The following is a 15015-nucleotide window of genomic DNA, read 5'->3' on the forward strand; positions in this document are numbered from 1 at the left end:
AGTGAATATGTCACCCTCCGGGTGGCAACTGTACACCTGAAGGGCTCCTACTTGAAATGTCGATTTTCCTGCTCCTCAGATGCTGCCTGACCTGCTGTGCTTTTCCAGCACCACTCTAATCTTGACTCTAATCTCCAGCATCTGCAGTCCTCACTTTTGCCACTGTACAACTACAACTGGGTCCAAAGCTCCCTGGGCTGCGAGATGGGGGGTGGACCATAACAGGGTCTTTGCTGAGATGTATTGGTCTGTGGATCTGAAGGCAGACTTGACTGTGGGAATGGAAGTGAAGGAGAAAACATCAACATTCCTAAAAGACCACAATGTAGAATGGCACAAGGGCTGCCAGTGAGTAAGGACAGATCTATGAGTAGAATGGAGAGGGAAATAATAACTAATTTTAAACAGATTCTTTACACAACTACTCAGCTTGATGTTAGGGAAAGCTTTGATCTAAAGTAGCTCTATGAACAATCAGGATTCACGAAATTAGGCTAATTGTCGAGAAAGAAAAGAACAATCCAATGTCATAATGTGAGCATTTTTAATGTGTAGCAATACAATTCCATCTTTCAATAATTGAAAATACAACATATGTGTTGTACACTAAAATTAAATTTGTAACAGGCACATTTTAATTCCAACAGTCAAACCAAGTATCCATCATTCTCACAATCATTAGGAATAAACTTGTATAGAATGTACGCTACATTTGATATTCTACAAGTATGATGGAAATTCCATAACACTTTTAAATAAAACACCAGGAAGAAAGGCCTCTTTGTAGCAACTCCATAAATCTCAAGTTAACCAACTATATAATTATTTCCGACAATGCACAATTCCAATTTAAATCACATGAAATTCAGAACTATTTTATTTCCTGGAAATACAATCCATCCAAACAAGGATGGAAATGTCAAAAATTATCGAGATATCAACAGACCTCCTCGTGTTTTTAAACCGTATTTGGATACCAGATTACTTACTGAGGAGGGTATTGCAATGCAAATACTATATCATGTTCTGCTAATAAGAGAGAATTCTGTGTGATATTCGGCTTGCAGACAGGCAACATTTGAGGTGAATTGTGTAGCTAAAACTTTGAAGCATAACTCTAGAGATTTATTTACGTATGAAATGCATATGGAAAGCAAGTTGTGAGATAGTATGGTTTAGGACAGGATTTTTCCACAACGTACTAATTAGTGTCAAGTTTGATGGTTGTTAGATCAGAGACTTTGCAGATTTGTATATGGTTGCTCGTTTGAGACTTTGGTTCAAAAACACCCAGTACTTATCGTTTTAAAAACAAAATTTGCATCTAGCCATATATATGTAATTTTTGCAACTGGACCTAAAGAATAATTGTGTTCTAAGATCTGCAACTAGCTCAAGTGAAAAAGCCTTTCAAAAGGTCACTGTTGGATACCAGTCCATCTTTGGACTGAATCCCAATGCAATCAGTAAGTCACACATACTCAGGCACTCACTCATGAGGAAAATCACACACGCTATTCTCAAGTCACTCTGCAGGGCTCATGCAAGAGTATTATCGATAGGATGAGGCAACAAGCTCCCTGTTCATCCCTTCAACTGTGTCATATTTGAGTGAACAGTAATAAGATTTTAATTAATAAAATAAGATAAGAGCCAAAATTATAAAATAAAATTCAGACTGAAAAGTGGTACTACCTTTATAAAGCAGAACTTGGTTTTGTTACTTGCCCCTCAAAACTCCAAAAAGTGGGACTGAACATGAGTTTCAAAAGCCTGTTGTTGGTTCTCTGCAAAATGTTTTTGGCAAACAGGGCAACTGAACAAAAAATGTTTCTGAACGTGTTGCTCGAAGTCAAAATCCTCCATGTGGAGCGGGAATAGGACTTCACATACTGGACACTTTTGGCTGTAAAATTTCACATTGTTTAAATGTAAGAATGGGATTTCATGAACAGACAAAACACAATTACACTTAACTTCATTTAATGTCAGGTAATGTAACTTTCTTTTAAAAAAAGAGAAACATCACAACAATGTGCCCTTACCAGTCAGCAGGAAGAGAGTCCTCCCTGATTGGAGTGTCCTCCTGTGTATAGATATAAACAGTTAGTCCACTCCACAAGTATGGAGCTCCCTCAGCACAAATCACCATTGATTGTACCTATGCTCAGACTGACACTGTGCTCCAGGATTTGATCTTGGATTGATCCAAATTTTGAAAATTTGAATACACCAGGAGTCCTTCTCTCTCTCTGCACCCTATCTCAAAATATTGCATGTCCAAAGTAATTTGTTCAATGAGAAAGAAAAAGTATCACTGAAACAATTTCTAAGATGGTGCTGTCAAATTAAAGTGATTTGTTTTATCCTCTTAAAGAATTACTAAACTGCAATGACTGTGCACAAATCATGCAACTACTGAACCACTATTACACAGGAGAGGTGCAAATACAAACCTGGTACTTGTTTGCAGATTTAAAAAAGGAAATGGTGGGAATGAACCAAGGATCCAGCTCCTGACTGCCAATGATCTAAGGCAAGGCAGAGCCAGGATTGGCAGCAATAGTCCTCCACGGTCACTAAACCAGCCATTGTAATTTGTATAGACTTGCATATTCAGAGTGGATTGGTGGTGCTGGAAGAGCACAGCAGTTCAGGCAGCATCCGAGGAGCAGTAAAATCGACGTTCGGGCAAAAGCCCCTGGGCCACAGTAGCCTTGTGATGACATTATTGGCTAGCAATCCAGAGGCTTGTAACTAAGGAATACAACACAGAACATAGAAGAGTACAGCACAGGAACGGGCCCTTAGGCCCACAATGTTGTGCCGAACATGTCAACAAATTAAACTAATCCTTCTACTTGGCCTTGGTCCACATCCCTCCATGCCTTGCATATTCATGTGCTTACCTAAAAGTCCTTTAAATGCCCCTAATGTAAGTGCCTCCACCACCATTCTTGGCAATTACCCAACAAGATACTCAGTTTTACCAAACTGATTCCAAAATCTCAAGAACTGAAGTGTTTCAGGAAGGCAGTTCCCTTCCACCTCCTGAAGGACAAAGAAGGATGGAAAATGAATGTTGTCCTTACCAATGTGCTCTATATCTTGTGAATAATGCATTAGGTGTCCCTGAATATACTTCAGGACTGCTGTCATTCAGAATAACTCACCTGCTTCAGCACAGAGATGGATTTGCATTGAGATTTCTCAAGACAGATTAATTAACTATTTTGCTTCTGTCTTCACTATAGTGGAAACAAATATACTTTTCAGTAATAGTGGTAAATTAGGAGGTTGACAAAGAAGAGGTCCTCAATGAAACTCCAATTTTGAGGAAAATAGCTGAGTAAACTGATGGAGCTGTGAGGTGACAAGTCTGCTGGTGCTGGCAGACATCATCCCAGAGTCTTAAAAGAGATTGTTATGAGTACATGCGTCAGTATTCATTTTCCAAAACTCCCGAAAGGATGTATTGAACTTAAAGTAGAAAACGTTCAAAAAGGGAGAAAGTCAGAAAACAGGAAACAGGAGGCTAATTTGCTTGATGTCTGTCAATGGGAAGATGTTACAATTGATTATTGAAGAGACTAGGGCTACACATTTAGAAAAAGTCAAGATAGTTGGGGGAAATCAGGATTGTTTTGTCAAAAGACATATCATGCTTAAATCAATGCACTGGAGTTAATTGAAGGCAACTCACCAGCACCTTCTCAAGGGCAACTAACTCGGTCAGCAAATGCTGGCCAGGTCAGCAATACACACGTCCCACGATTGAATATTAAAAAAAGTTACATGCACTGCAGATAAAGTGAGCCTGCAGACAATTTCCAGAGATATTTGATCACGTGTCACAACAAAAACTATTGTGTAAGGTAAAAGCACATGGTGTAGGGGGGAGCAAATGGTCAAGGATTGAAAATTGGCTGACTGGTAGAAAGCAAAGGCTTAATATAATTGGGTCTTTGACTTTGAATCAATGATTTAGTCAAGGCGAGTGAAGGTGGTCAACATTCTCACACTTTCATCCTCATCTTCCAAGTTTTGCACTTAAATAGAAATTGCTGGCTCAAGCTTGTGGGGAAAGTGCAGGGAAATGAGATACATGAAGAACAAAGTCAAGCTTCAGTTTGTCCTCCTGTATTCCTATCTGATTTGTTCCAAGTGTCTGTCTCAATTGAATTTGTACAACTGCATAGTCTAGCCGAGATTAATAGCACCTCATGCATGTCCAATAAATTTCCACTGTGCTCAACAGTGAAAGTGCTGAGAGGGATCAAATCCCATTTCAGATCAAGTGCTTCCCCAGAACAGGAAATAAGTTTTAAAGAGTTAGTTTGAAAGTGGAATGATTTACCGTGCCATCCAGGTTTTGTACAGCGTCAAGGCTTCCACCAGTCTGTGAATCATTGGCATCTGGAGCATTAGAAAATAAAGACAAATCAAAAGCAAAAAAATAAATACAGGTTAGACAAATTGGATCTTTATAATTGAGGGACTGTTGAAGGATTAACCAGTTCAGAAAGATTAGATTAGGTTAGATTCCCCAGAGTGTGGAAACAGGCCCTTCGGCCCAACAAGTCCACACCAACCCTCCGAAGAGAAACCCACCCAGACCCATTTCCCTCTGACTAATGCACCCAACACAACGGGAAATTTAGCTTGGCCAATTCACCTGTCCCGCACATCCCCAGACTGTGGGAGGAAACTGAATTACAGTGATTGGTTTTTGACTAGAACACAGGTGGCTGCAGTTTGGTCTTCAGGGTAGCCACATGGTATGACGTAAAGAAATGAAATTAAAATAACATGTCAAAACACTGACCTATCAACACCAAAACATTAAATCAGGGATACTGGATACAAAAGAGCACCTCTCCAAGCTTAGTTACAGAAACATGCAGGATCTAAAGAGATCCTGGCTTCACACTGGGCAATATGCTGAACTCTGGAGTGTAAACAGCTGATCATATGTACAGTAATGCTGAAGGAGGCGCTCCCCTCTGTGCAAATAAAATTTAAACACTTTTGGTCTATTGCATTGTTTTCACACAATGAGGGCACATCATTCCCACATAACCTTACATTTTAAACAGCAAAACTTCAACTCTCCAAGGAGACATTGCGATGTGGCCTTTTGGGATTCACCCAACAGAGCTTCTGGAGACTTGGAATTGTTCCTTGAAATTATAGGGTAACTCAGTCCCAATCTCCAATAATTATACTGGAGTTTTAAACAGAATGTCAGATGGGTTTAACTCCGTGATTTACTTCGAAACCGTCAGAACATACTCATTCATCATGATATTCAAAAAATAGCTTCTGAATAAAGATCAAAATTTTGAAGACCTTTGAAAGATTGGTCCCAGGCAAATTACAAACTCTAGAGACACTGATGAGTGATGATGTCGCCAATCAGATGGTGGTTTCCATGGGTTGGGGATGTGTAGGGGTACATGCATTCAAGAGGGAGCTCCACTTTGTAAAGTTGTTCCCAGTTTATAAATACACAAGCAGGGAAGGCGGCAAAACACAAAAGGGAAGGTCCATTATTGTGTGGGTGGGCACAAAACAGCAGAGAGTAAATGACAATCAGATGCTGTCCCCTTTACCTGGTGGCTCCCTTTTACCATCCTTAAAGTGTTTGTTCTGTCTAGATCTCTGCCTCTGGTGTCTTACCCTCTCTAAACTGTTTAATTGAGAACTCCCATAAGTATTTATTATCTCACTTTCCCTCAATCCTCTCTTAACCTATTTGAACTTGCAGCACATTCAGTTCCAAGGAAGAGTAAAACACACTCGAAATATCAATTGTTTCTCTCTCCACAGATGCTGTCAGACCTGCTGAGTTTCTCCAACATGATTTGTATTTCAGCAATCCATTCTCTCTGGTTCAACTCGAAAATCATCAAACCTCCTATGAACATTTCCAAACACATTCCCAAGTGAAACAGCGAATTCCATGCACTTCTTTCAATCTACAACACTGAAGTTGCTGCTCATGTTGCAGTCTCTTTCAATTGGAAGAACCAATCGCAGATTGACTAATTGTTTGGTGAACACCTCCATTCAATCTATAGGTGTGACCCTGAACTTCTGACTCTGTCATTTTAATTCTCCTCCCATTACCACTCCAGCTTCACTGTCCTCAGCCTCCTACAAAGTTACAAAGAAACTCAAAGTAAGTTTGATTAAGCACATGAACAAAAACAGAAATTGCTGGAGGAAAAAAGCCTCAGTAGGTGTGGCAGCATCTGGGGAAAGAAAGCAGAATTAATTGGATCCAAAATGTTAACACCCCTTTTCCCCAGCAATTTCTGTTTCTGATTTCCAGCATCTGCAGTTCTTTTGTTTTTGATTACAGCCTTCCAGATTTATTGACTTCAAAAATTTCACATCATATAATCTCTGCCCTCATTGTTCTTTTGAGTGGCAGTTGTGGACGGTTCTGCTATTTCCATTCACAATTCCTCCAGTCCTATTTTTGTTTCTTTCCATGCTCCATCACTGTTGCCTTGCACCATCATGTCTTTTGTTTTTTTCCCCTTCTCCCTCCCTTCACGTTTCTTAAATCCAGTTCCATTCCAAAGTTTTCCAATGCTGAAGCAAATTCATCACCCTGAAACACCAACTCTCTTTCACAGATACTACCTGACCTGATATTTCTGACAACTTTCTGGTTTTGGTTCAGAGTTCCACCGTCCAAAGTGTTTAAACTTTGCCCATTATTTTATTAGCTTTTAGCGATAACGTTCTAGGTCACATAGCTTTCATTATAAACGGGAAATCCTGTCACTTGGAAAGTGGCGACTTTGGTGAAAGTAGAAACATGAAGAACACAACAGTGCAGAGACAGATATGTCAAAGTTTGGACTCTTTATTGAAATAATCACACAGCGAGCTGTCTCCCCTCTCCTCACTGGTCACGTTTATAACAGGATGAACAGTTCCTTGTTGTCTTGCTGCCTCTGCATGCGACTCCACCATTACTCCAGCCTTTCCTTCCCCCACCCTCTATCTTGCAGGAGAGCCCCATCTCCCTAACCCTGCATGAAGGAGGAAAAGAAAAAAAAACACACGCACACATACATACATATCACTCATTAAATTCAAATCACTAAAATTCAAAATCAGGTACGACAGGCAGATTATCTTTTTTTTTGTGCTTTGGAACTTTAGCACTAGGCCATTCTGCCTCTGCTTTGTTGTTCACTGACAGCACATCTGATCTACACCTCAGCTATTTGGGTTTCTCAAAATAGTGGCTTTGGTCCCACATGGTACATGAATGCCAGGGAACTGTTCCACTAGCCTGGTTTGTTCTGTCTGAATTTCATGGGCCTGGAACTTTGCAAAGGCTGCTCTTAGTTCAGTACCCTCACTGGTTCCTAAAACAAAGTCCCAAGACCTGTCAGTACGAACAAAGTGAGATCTAGTTTGGCAGAATTGAGTGTTGCAGTACTCAACAGGACAATTTGCTACAATATTAATTTAACAGGAGAACCAACATTTATATTTGCACGGAAGAATACTGATCGGTTGACAAGTGGACTTTGATTAGTAAAGATATTACCATAGAGAATACACCAATTATTTATGATTGACAGTTAACTGCAGGCTTCTTAATAAGGCCAACCAAGTGACTGATTTCTTGGGGCAACGCACTGACCAATTTGCAAATAGTGTCACATACCTGTTGAGTTAAAACAGGTATTGTGTGTACACCTGTTCTTTCTGTCTTTAAGCACAGGCCCTGTGTGTTGATCCAAGGAGCTTCCAATACATGTAAGGGTGCCACACAAAGCCCAACAACCAATCATAAATTGGTTGTCAGCGTAATTCTTCACACATTCGGGATTATGCAGCAAATGTTGTCCAATTGATGCTTTGACAGTCCTTATCAAAAGCAAGCTTGAAAAAAATGCTGAACCCACATAACAACAATGAGCTGCTGGGTGATAGAAACAGGGTCTGTCCTCATGGCTCACAGCATTCATTTTTATGAAGACTGCCCAATGCACACAGTGATATGCTTTTATGCTCCTCCTATGCACAACAGCGTCTGTATGACGTGAACTGACCAAACAGTTGAGTAAGTTGCTATAACCTGCTGTGAGCAGGATTTCCGCTTATAAGGTGAAGATCATGAAGGACTATATCAAAAACAATGCAGTGTCCATGTGCAATTTGACATCGTTAACCTATTTATCAATGTGCATCTCAAGGAAGCTACAGACATCTGCAGTGCAGCACTGTATCCAGTCAATCCAGACCTGACAGTGTGTGAAACAGTAACCATTGAACATATGAACTCAGGAGTTCTTGTGCTTGAGTTCAATTTTAACAATACCACAAATGGATGATGTTGTCATGAAAGCCCCATTAGGCCCAGCCCTTGTTAGATTCCATGCAAAAAATATATCTTTTATGGCATGAAAAGTAATTTACACCTTTCAGATTTCTGATATGTAGGTGATACAGGAGTTTTATTTGAATTTTCAGTCACACATAGGAATTTCCTTAAATATCTTAATGAACTGTCTCGTGTGCTGAAATTGACATTTGAAATGGAACAGTCAAATAAAGTTCCCTTTCCTTGATGTTTGAGTTAAGAAATCAGCCAGGGAGATCTCTACTACTTGTCTACTGCAATCTTACCTTCACTGGTTAATAGATGATTGGCATTAATCAGAAACCTCATGAATAATGGCCAACTCTTTGTTTCTTGTGCAAACCGGATGCTGAAATAGTTATCAAAGCCATCTTGTGCGGTAACAGCTATCCTGATCAATTTATTTCCTTCTTGTACAAACTCATAACACCACCTAAACGGATCCTGAAAAGCATCTAGTCTACGTCAAATTATACTAGAAGGGTAAGATATCTCAAGAGTTTGAGCAATAGGTGCATCGAAATGTTTCATGTTGCTACGATGCAGGAGGAACACAAAAAGTGATAGTTGCCACCCTCAGGACAAATATGTTCTGTCTATTACACAAATAAGCCATGTGAATATCAATGCCAAACATGATGTCAGAAATATAGGTCATTCAGTTCAAGGGCTGACAATCACATTAAACAACACAGACCTTCCGCTGTTCACAACAAACAAGATACCGACCATGTCCAATCAGCCCACACTTGCAAAAAGCGTATTACCGTCTCCAATATTAGATGTAATTCTGCAATTGAACATTTAGTGGATGATCCAGAGAGTGTAAAGAATCACAGTGGCAACTTGTCTGCTCTAAAATGTAATCAAAATCTGGCAGTTCACTGACAACCATTATTAACTGGTGCAGCCTTCATGGCATCATTTTTACCAGTCAGTATTATTCTGCAGTGTAAATATTGGGTTTCCCCTTGACTTGGTGATTCTTTGAATTGTCCTAATGACTGCAAGATGATAAACTTTGATAAAATGGCTTTTTTTGGCAATACTCGAATTGAAATGCACAGAATTAATACGGATAAAGATTTAAACAGAGAAATCACTGAATAATTTGATTCAGGGGACACGTCTATATCTTCCATGAAAATGAAAACTTTAGACCCTTCCATTCTGTGTAGAAATTTCATTTACCATTTTTATATGCAGTATTCCATTGAAAAGTTACACTCACTTGCAGGGAATACTCATCAGACACTTAAATGATGGCTTTCCTGAAACATATTAACTATTTTGATTATCAAATCCTGAAGGCAATGTTTCAAGACAATAATTTCAAAGAAGATTAAGGTTGCTTTGCCTGGTGTCCAGGCCAGGCCAATATTTACCCTCTATCCACCAGTTACATCAGATTATTGCTAGTCATATAATTGTGTTTTGAAGGATCTTGCTCTGTTACTTGGGCCACTATATTTCTAATATTACAACAATGATTACTCTTCAAAAATACTTTGTTAGCTGTGAAGCACTTTTGGATGTCCTGAAGCTGTGAAAGGTGATTTGTAAATGGAAGTTTTTTTTCTTTATTTCTTCTCCTTGAACAGAAATACTAATCTAACCATGGTGTTGTTATTTCTGAATAAAAATTTCAAGTGAAAGGTCACATTCCATATTACAGAGCATTAACTGTTGAAAAGAGGAGATTAGAGACAAGGAAATATCAGATTGTGAACGCCTTCTCTGAAAACTTCCATCTTTTAAGAACATCAAAATTATTGTTATTAATCAAGACTTCCATCTCAATTCTTAAATCTCCCACTCCAAAGTTTGGCATGGACCTAGTTATCTATTTTCACACCTATAACTGCTCTTCCTCATGCCACCAGCTGCTAAAACCCTCGTACTTTTGTAACCTGTAGATTTAACCATCCAAAAACTCCTGACTGATCTTTCTTGCTCACCCCTCATAAACTTGTGCTCATTCAAATCTCTGCTGCCCATACCCTTGCTCACAGCAAGTCTTGCTCACCCAAGTCTTGTGTGTTTGACAACCTACATGGTTTTTAAAAGTTCTCGCTCTTACATTCAGATCCCTCCATAGCCTCGTCCCTTCCTATCTTTAATCTCTTCCAAGCTAACTCCTCCCTGGGAATACCATATTGCTCGAACCAAAGCCTATGCGTATTCCCTCCACCCCACTCCCGGCTATTTTTATTCCTTGCCAGTAGCAGTTGAGTCTCGAGCTCCCAATGTCCTAAGCTTTGGAGATCCCTTCTTAAACCTCAATGTCTCTCTATTCTCCTATAAGACTCTCCTTAAAATCTTCCTCTTTAATCAAGCTTATGGTTCCCACTTCCAAGATTCTTCTTTAAACTTATTTTGTTTGATAATGCTGTGAAGCTTATTGAATGTTGTCTCATGTTAAAAACGTCCTCATGAAAATCATGATTTTGAAAGACACTGAGTTTGAACCAAAAACCCAGATCAGACTGAGGTACAAGCAGGAGCGTGAGGAAGAACAAAGGGACATGGAGCATGAAATTCAATGTCACCTACCACATTCGGAGTATGGGTTGCCAAACAGGAGTCCAGAATGTCCAGAATGGACTTTTGGAACAGTCAAGCTGTAGGGGTTAGGATGCTCCAGCTGAAACGTTCCATTTCGGTGGTTTGAATCCACCCTCAAATTGTCAATCTTCCTATTCAACTTCTGTGAACACAAGTCAAATTGTTGTAACCATCTCACAGGAAAAGATCCAAACAACAAAATTTATGCACTAAGAATTTATCAGGATCATACTTTTCAAATCTGGATTAATTCATATAAATAAACCACGGGAAGTCGTTCTTTCCATCATCCCTGTGCTGGCTTTTAAAAGCAGAGATCCAGTTGGTCCCACTGTCCTGTAGTCTTAAAAACCTTCTCCCCAAAGTATCTGATAGCACAACAGCTGCCAAATGCAATGATGATACATACTGCTTATGTCCTAATAGCTCCTTATACAACTCTGTGTCTGGATTGTTTGACAACATTCCTATGAACCCTTTGGGAAGTTTTCCTGTATTAAAGTGTCTATATATAAATGCAAGGCTTTGGTGTTAACACAAATACAGCACTGAATCCACACACCTTGACCTCTTCTTGTAAATCAGCCACTTCCATGGTGCGAAGGTCCACAAGATGGGTCTTATTATCAAGTTCATGCTCGATTTCTTTAAACCTAATCTAAAAGAAGCATAGTAACATACGATTATTTACACAGAAACGGGCTGCCTGATAAAATACATTAACAAACAATGCACATTTACAAAGGAAAGTCTAATAAGCTTTTGAAAATTAATTTGCAGGATGCTTGGTCAGCAAGTTTTCCCTATCCTGAGCTGTCCTCCAAAAGATGGTGGTTAGTTGCCATTTCGAATCGCTGCCATCCATTTGTTGGAGACAGAGTTAGAGGTTTTTGACACAGCGACACTGAAGGAATGATTGGGATGAGGAGGGCTTTGGGGAGGAATGTACAGCTGTTAGTGTTCCCATGTATTGCTACCCTTGTCCTTCTAGATGGCGATGTTTGTGGGTTTGGATGGTGCTGTTGAAGGAACTTTGGAGAATTTCTGCAGTACATCTTGTAGATAGTGTGCACTGCTGCTATTGACCATCAATGGAACGAATGTTTGTGGATGTGATGCCAATAAGTGGGCTGCTTCATCCTGCTTTGTCAAGTTTCTCAAGTGTTGCAATCGTCCAGGCAAGTTGTAACAACTTATTGTTTATCAAGATGAGGAATACCTTGTTCAACCAATGATCACAGATGTGTAGACACTGTGCTCGAGACTTCACACTTTAACCCTCTCTTCCACTTTGCTTCTCTCTTTCTTCCTATAATTTGCTCTTTAAAGCTCACAGCTTTGAATAAGCTTTCAGTCACCTGTTGTAATGTGCCTTCATATAGTTCAATGCTAAATTTTTGTCTGATTATGTTGTTACATAAATACAAGTTACTATAGAGATATCTCAGTAAAATTTTCAAAAGACCATAATACAAACAAATAACCATAAAACAAAACCAAATGAAATACAACAAACATCTGAATTAAATATAAACACAAATTATCCTGACTTGGAGGTGCTGGTGTTGGACTGGGGTGTACAAAATAAAAAAATCGCAACACCAGGTTATAGTCCAACAGGTTTATTTGGAAGCACTAGCTTTCCACGCGCTGCTCCTTCATCAGGTGATTGTGGAGTATAAGCTCGCAAGATACAGAATTTATAGCAAAAGTTTACAGTGTGATGCAACCAAAATTATATATTGAAAAAGACCTGGATTGTTTGTTAAGTCTCTCATCTTTTAGAATGACCATGTTGGTTTCTGCTCTTTCACATATAAATGCCAGACCTTTTTCTTAAGCATATATTCTCAAATGAACTTTAACAATAGGTGCTATGCCAACCCAGATAATGCAAGTGTTCTCCGACTGGGAGGTAACATTCCTGTCCTGAGTCACGGCTCATTTATGAGACTGAGCAAAGGCTACAGCAACAGATGAATGGACACTGCAAAACAAACAAAATACAGGAGTGTCCAATCCCAGTCAGAGAACACTTCAGCGGTCCGGGACATTTGACCTCAGACCTTCGGGTGACCATCCTCCAAGGTGGACTTCAGGACAGGCAACAATGCAAAGTGTCTGAGCAGAGGCTGATAGCCAAGTTCAGTACACATGGGGATGGCCTCAACCGGGACCTTTCAGTTCATGTCACACTCCAGGTGACCCCTCTGCATTACACATTCTCACATATACACACACTCCTACAGACTTATACCAATTACACTCACACACACACACTCTCACAGACAGACAAGACGCTCATACTACCCACGCCCCCACCCCTCCCAAGCAAGCACATTCACACCCACATATATGGTTGTGAGGTGAATTTGTACTTGCACAATTACATTTTATTTTGCTCAAAAACTGCATGAATCCATGTAAGATTCTTTAAATCCCTTTCTGAGAAATAGAATCAGTCTGAACACTAGGGCACAGACAGCCTCACACAGGGCACCGACAGCCTCACACAGGGCACCTCACACCTTCAATGCATTATCTGGGCCAACATTGGCACCAATTGTTAAAGTTCACTTGAGAATGTAACTTTAACAAAAGGTCTGGGATTTACGTATGAAAGAACTGAAACCAACATGGTCATTCTAAAAAGATGAGAGACTTAAGAAACAACCCAGGTCTTTTTTAGTATATAAGTTTGGTTCCATCACACTGTAAACTTTTGTGATAAATTCTGTGTCTTACGATCTTATACTCCACAACCACTTGATAAAAGGGCAGCGGTCTGAAAGTTAGTGCTTCCAATTAAACCTGTTGGACTATAACCTGGTGTTGTGTGATTTTTAACAAATTATCCTCAACTTCAGGAATCCTCTCTGTAACAGCACTCTGTGTATCTACACCACATGACTGCAGTGGTTCAGAAGGCAGCTCAGTAACACCACCCCTCCATGGTAATTAGGGCTGGGCATGGATATGATGCAGTGATAGTGTCACTGGACCAGGAATCCGGAACTCCACGCTAATGTTTTGGTGACATGGGGTTGAATATTACTATTAGAAAGTGAGGACTGCAGGTGCTGGAGATCACAGTCAAGAGTGGGGTGCTGGAAAAACACAGCAGGCCATGCAGCATCCGAGGAGTAGGAAAAAAATCGATGTTTCAGGAATTCCTGATGAAGGGCTCTTGCCCGAATCATCAATTCTCTTGTTCTTTGGATGCTGCCTGACCTGTGTGCTTTTCCAGCACCCTACTGTTGAATATTATGATGTCAGCTGGTGAAATTGGTACTCAGGTGAAAAAAAAGTCTGGAATAAAAGGCTGGCCTAATGGTGACCATGTAACTGCTATTGATTGTGGTAAAGATTTACCTGGTACATTGATTCCCTGCAGGGAATGGAATCTGCCATCCTTTACTTATTCGACTCTAGACCGACACAGCTAAATGGTTAACCCTAACTGCCCTCTGAGCAATTAGGAAGGGGCAATACTGGCTTAATGAGTGGCACTTAGATCCCATGAACAAGAAAAAGTGTTACATTGTGATCTGTTACTGTCTCTGCTTGACAGGTTTTAATGTTCAAAACGGATTTAGATAAATTGTTGAAAAGGAGAAATTTGCAATGCTATGAGGAAACAGCTGATATTGGGGGATGGGATGGGACGGGATGGAATAGTGAGAGAGAACAGCAGTAAATTAGATAGGTCTTTCATAAGGCAGGCCCTTCTGTGCTGTGAGATTATATTTGCCGCTGCAAAAATAAAGGGCCCAAACACACCAACCTGAAAACCAACGTAAAATTGGCAATATCTTCATAAGCTCAGCAGCGTGTAAGCCACTCACCAGTGCTTTCTCTGCTCTGTCCCCAAGCTTTGACTTTATTTCTGCTAATTCAGTCCCAGGCTGCTGCACAGACACCCCCCCTGAACTGGCTGCTTTTCATAAAGTAAAAAAAAACACAGGTAAGGAAACAGAGACAAGAAAACAGTTCGCAAAGCAGGACTCTACTGTAGTCTTAAACCTTTAGTGACAGCATCTGCTGTGTTCTCCAAATAT

General features: G+C 40.0%; 1 protein-coding gene across 1 annotated transcript in view; it reads right to left on the reverse strand.

The window, feature by feature from the left end:
- Window positions 1-553: 553 nt before the first annotated feature.
- LOC132830975 (calcium-binding and coiled-coil domain-containing protein 2-like) overlaps window positions 554-15015 on the reverse strand; it is a 57173-nt gene continuing 42711 nt past the window's right edge. Inside the window, exons 12-16 of the mRNA XM_060848942.1 lie at window positions 11520-11615; window positions 10946-11099; window positions 4358-4416; window positions 2046-2086; window positions 554-1906 (exon numbers count right to left, since the gene is read on the reverse strand). Coding sequence (XP_060704925.1) covers window positions 1732-1906; window positions 2046-2086; window positions 4358-4416; window positions 10946-11099; window positions 11520-11615 — 525 coding nt within the window. The 3' untranslated portion in view covers window positions 554-1731. The remainder of the gene's footprint in view (window positions 1907-2045; window positions 2087-4357; window positions 4417-10945; window positions 11100-11519; window positions 11616-15015) is intronic.

Source organism: Hemiscyllium ocellatum, chromosome 32, assembly GCF_020745735.1.
Source record: "Hemiscyllium ocellatum isolate sHemOce1 chromosome 32, sHemOce1.pat.X.cur, whole genome shotgun sequence".
NCBI lineage: Eukaryota > Metazoa > Chordata > Chondrichthyes > Orectolobiformes > Hemiscylliidae > Hemiscyllium > Hemiscyllium ocellatum.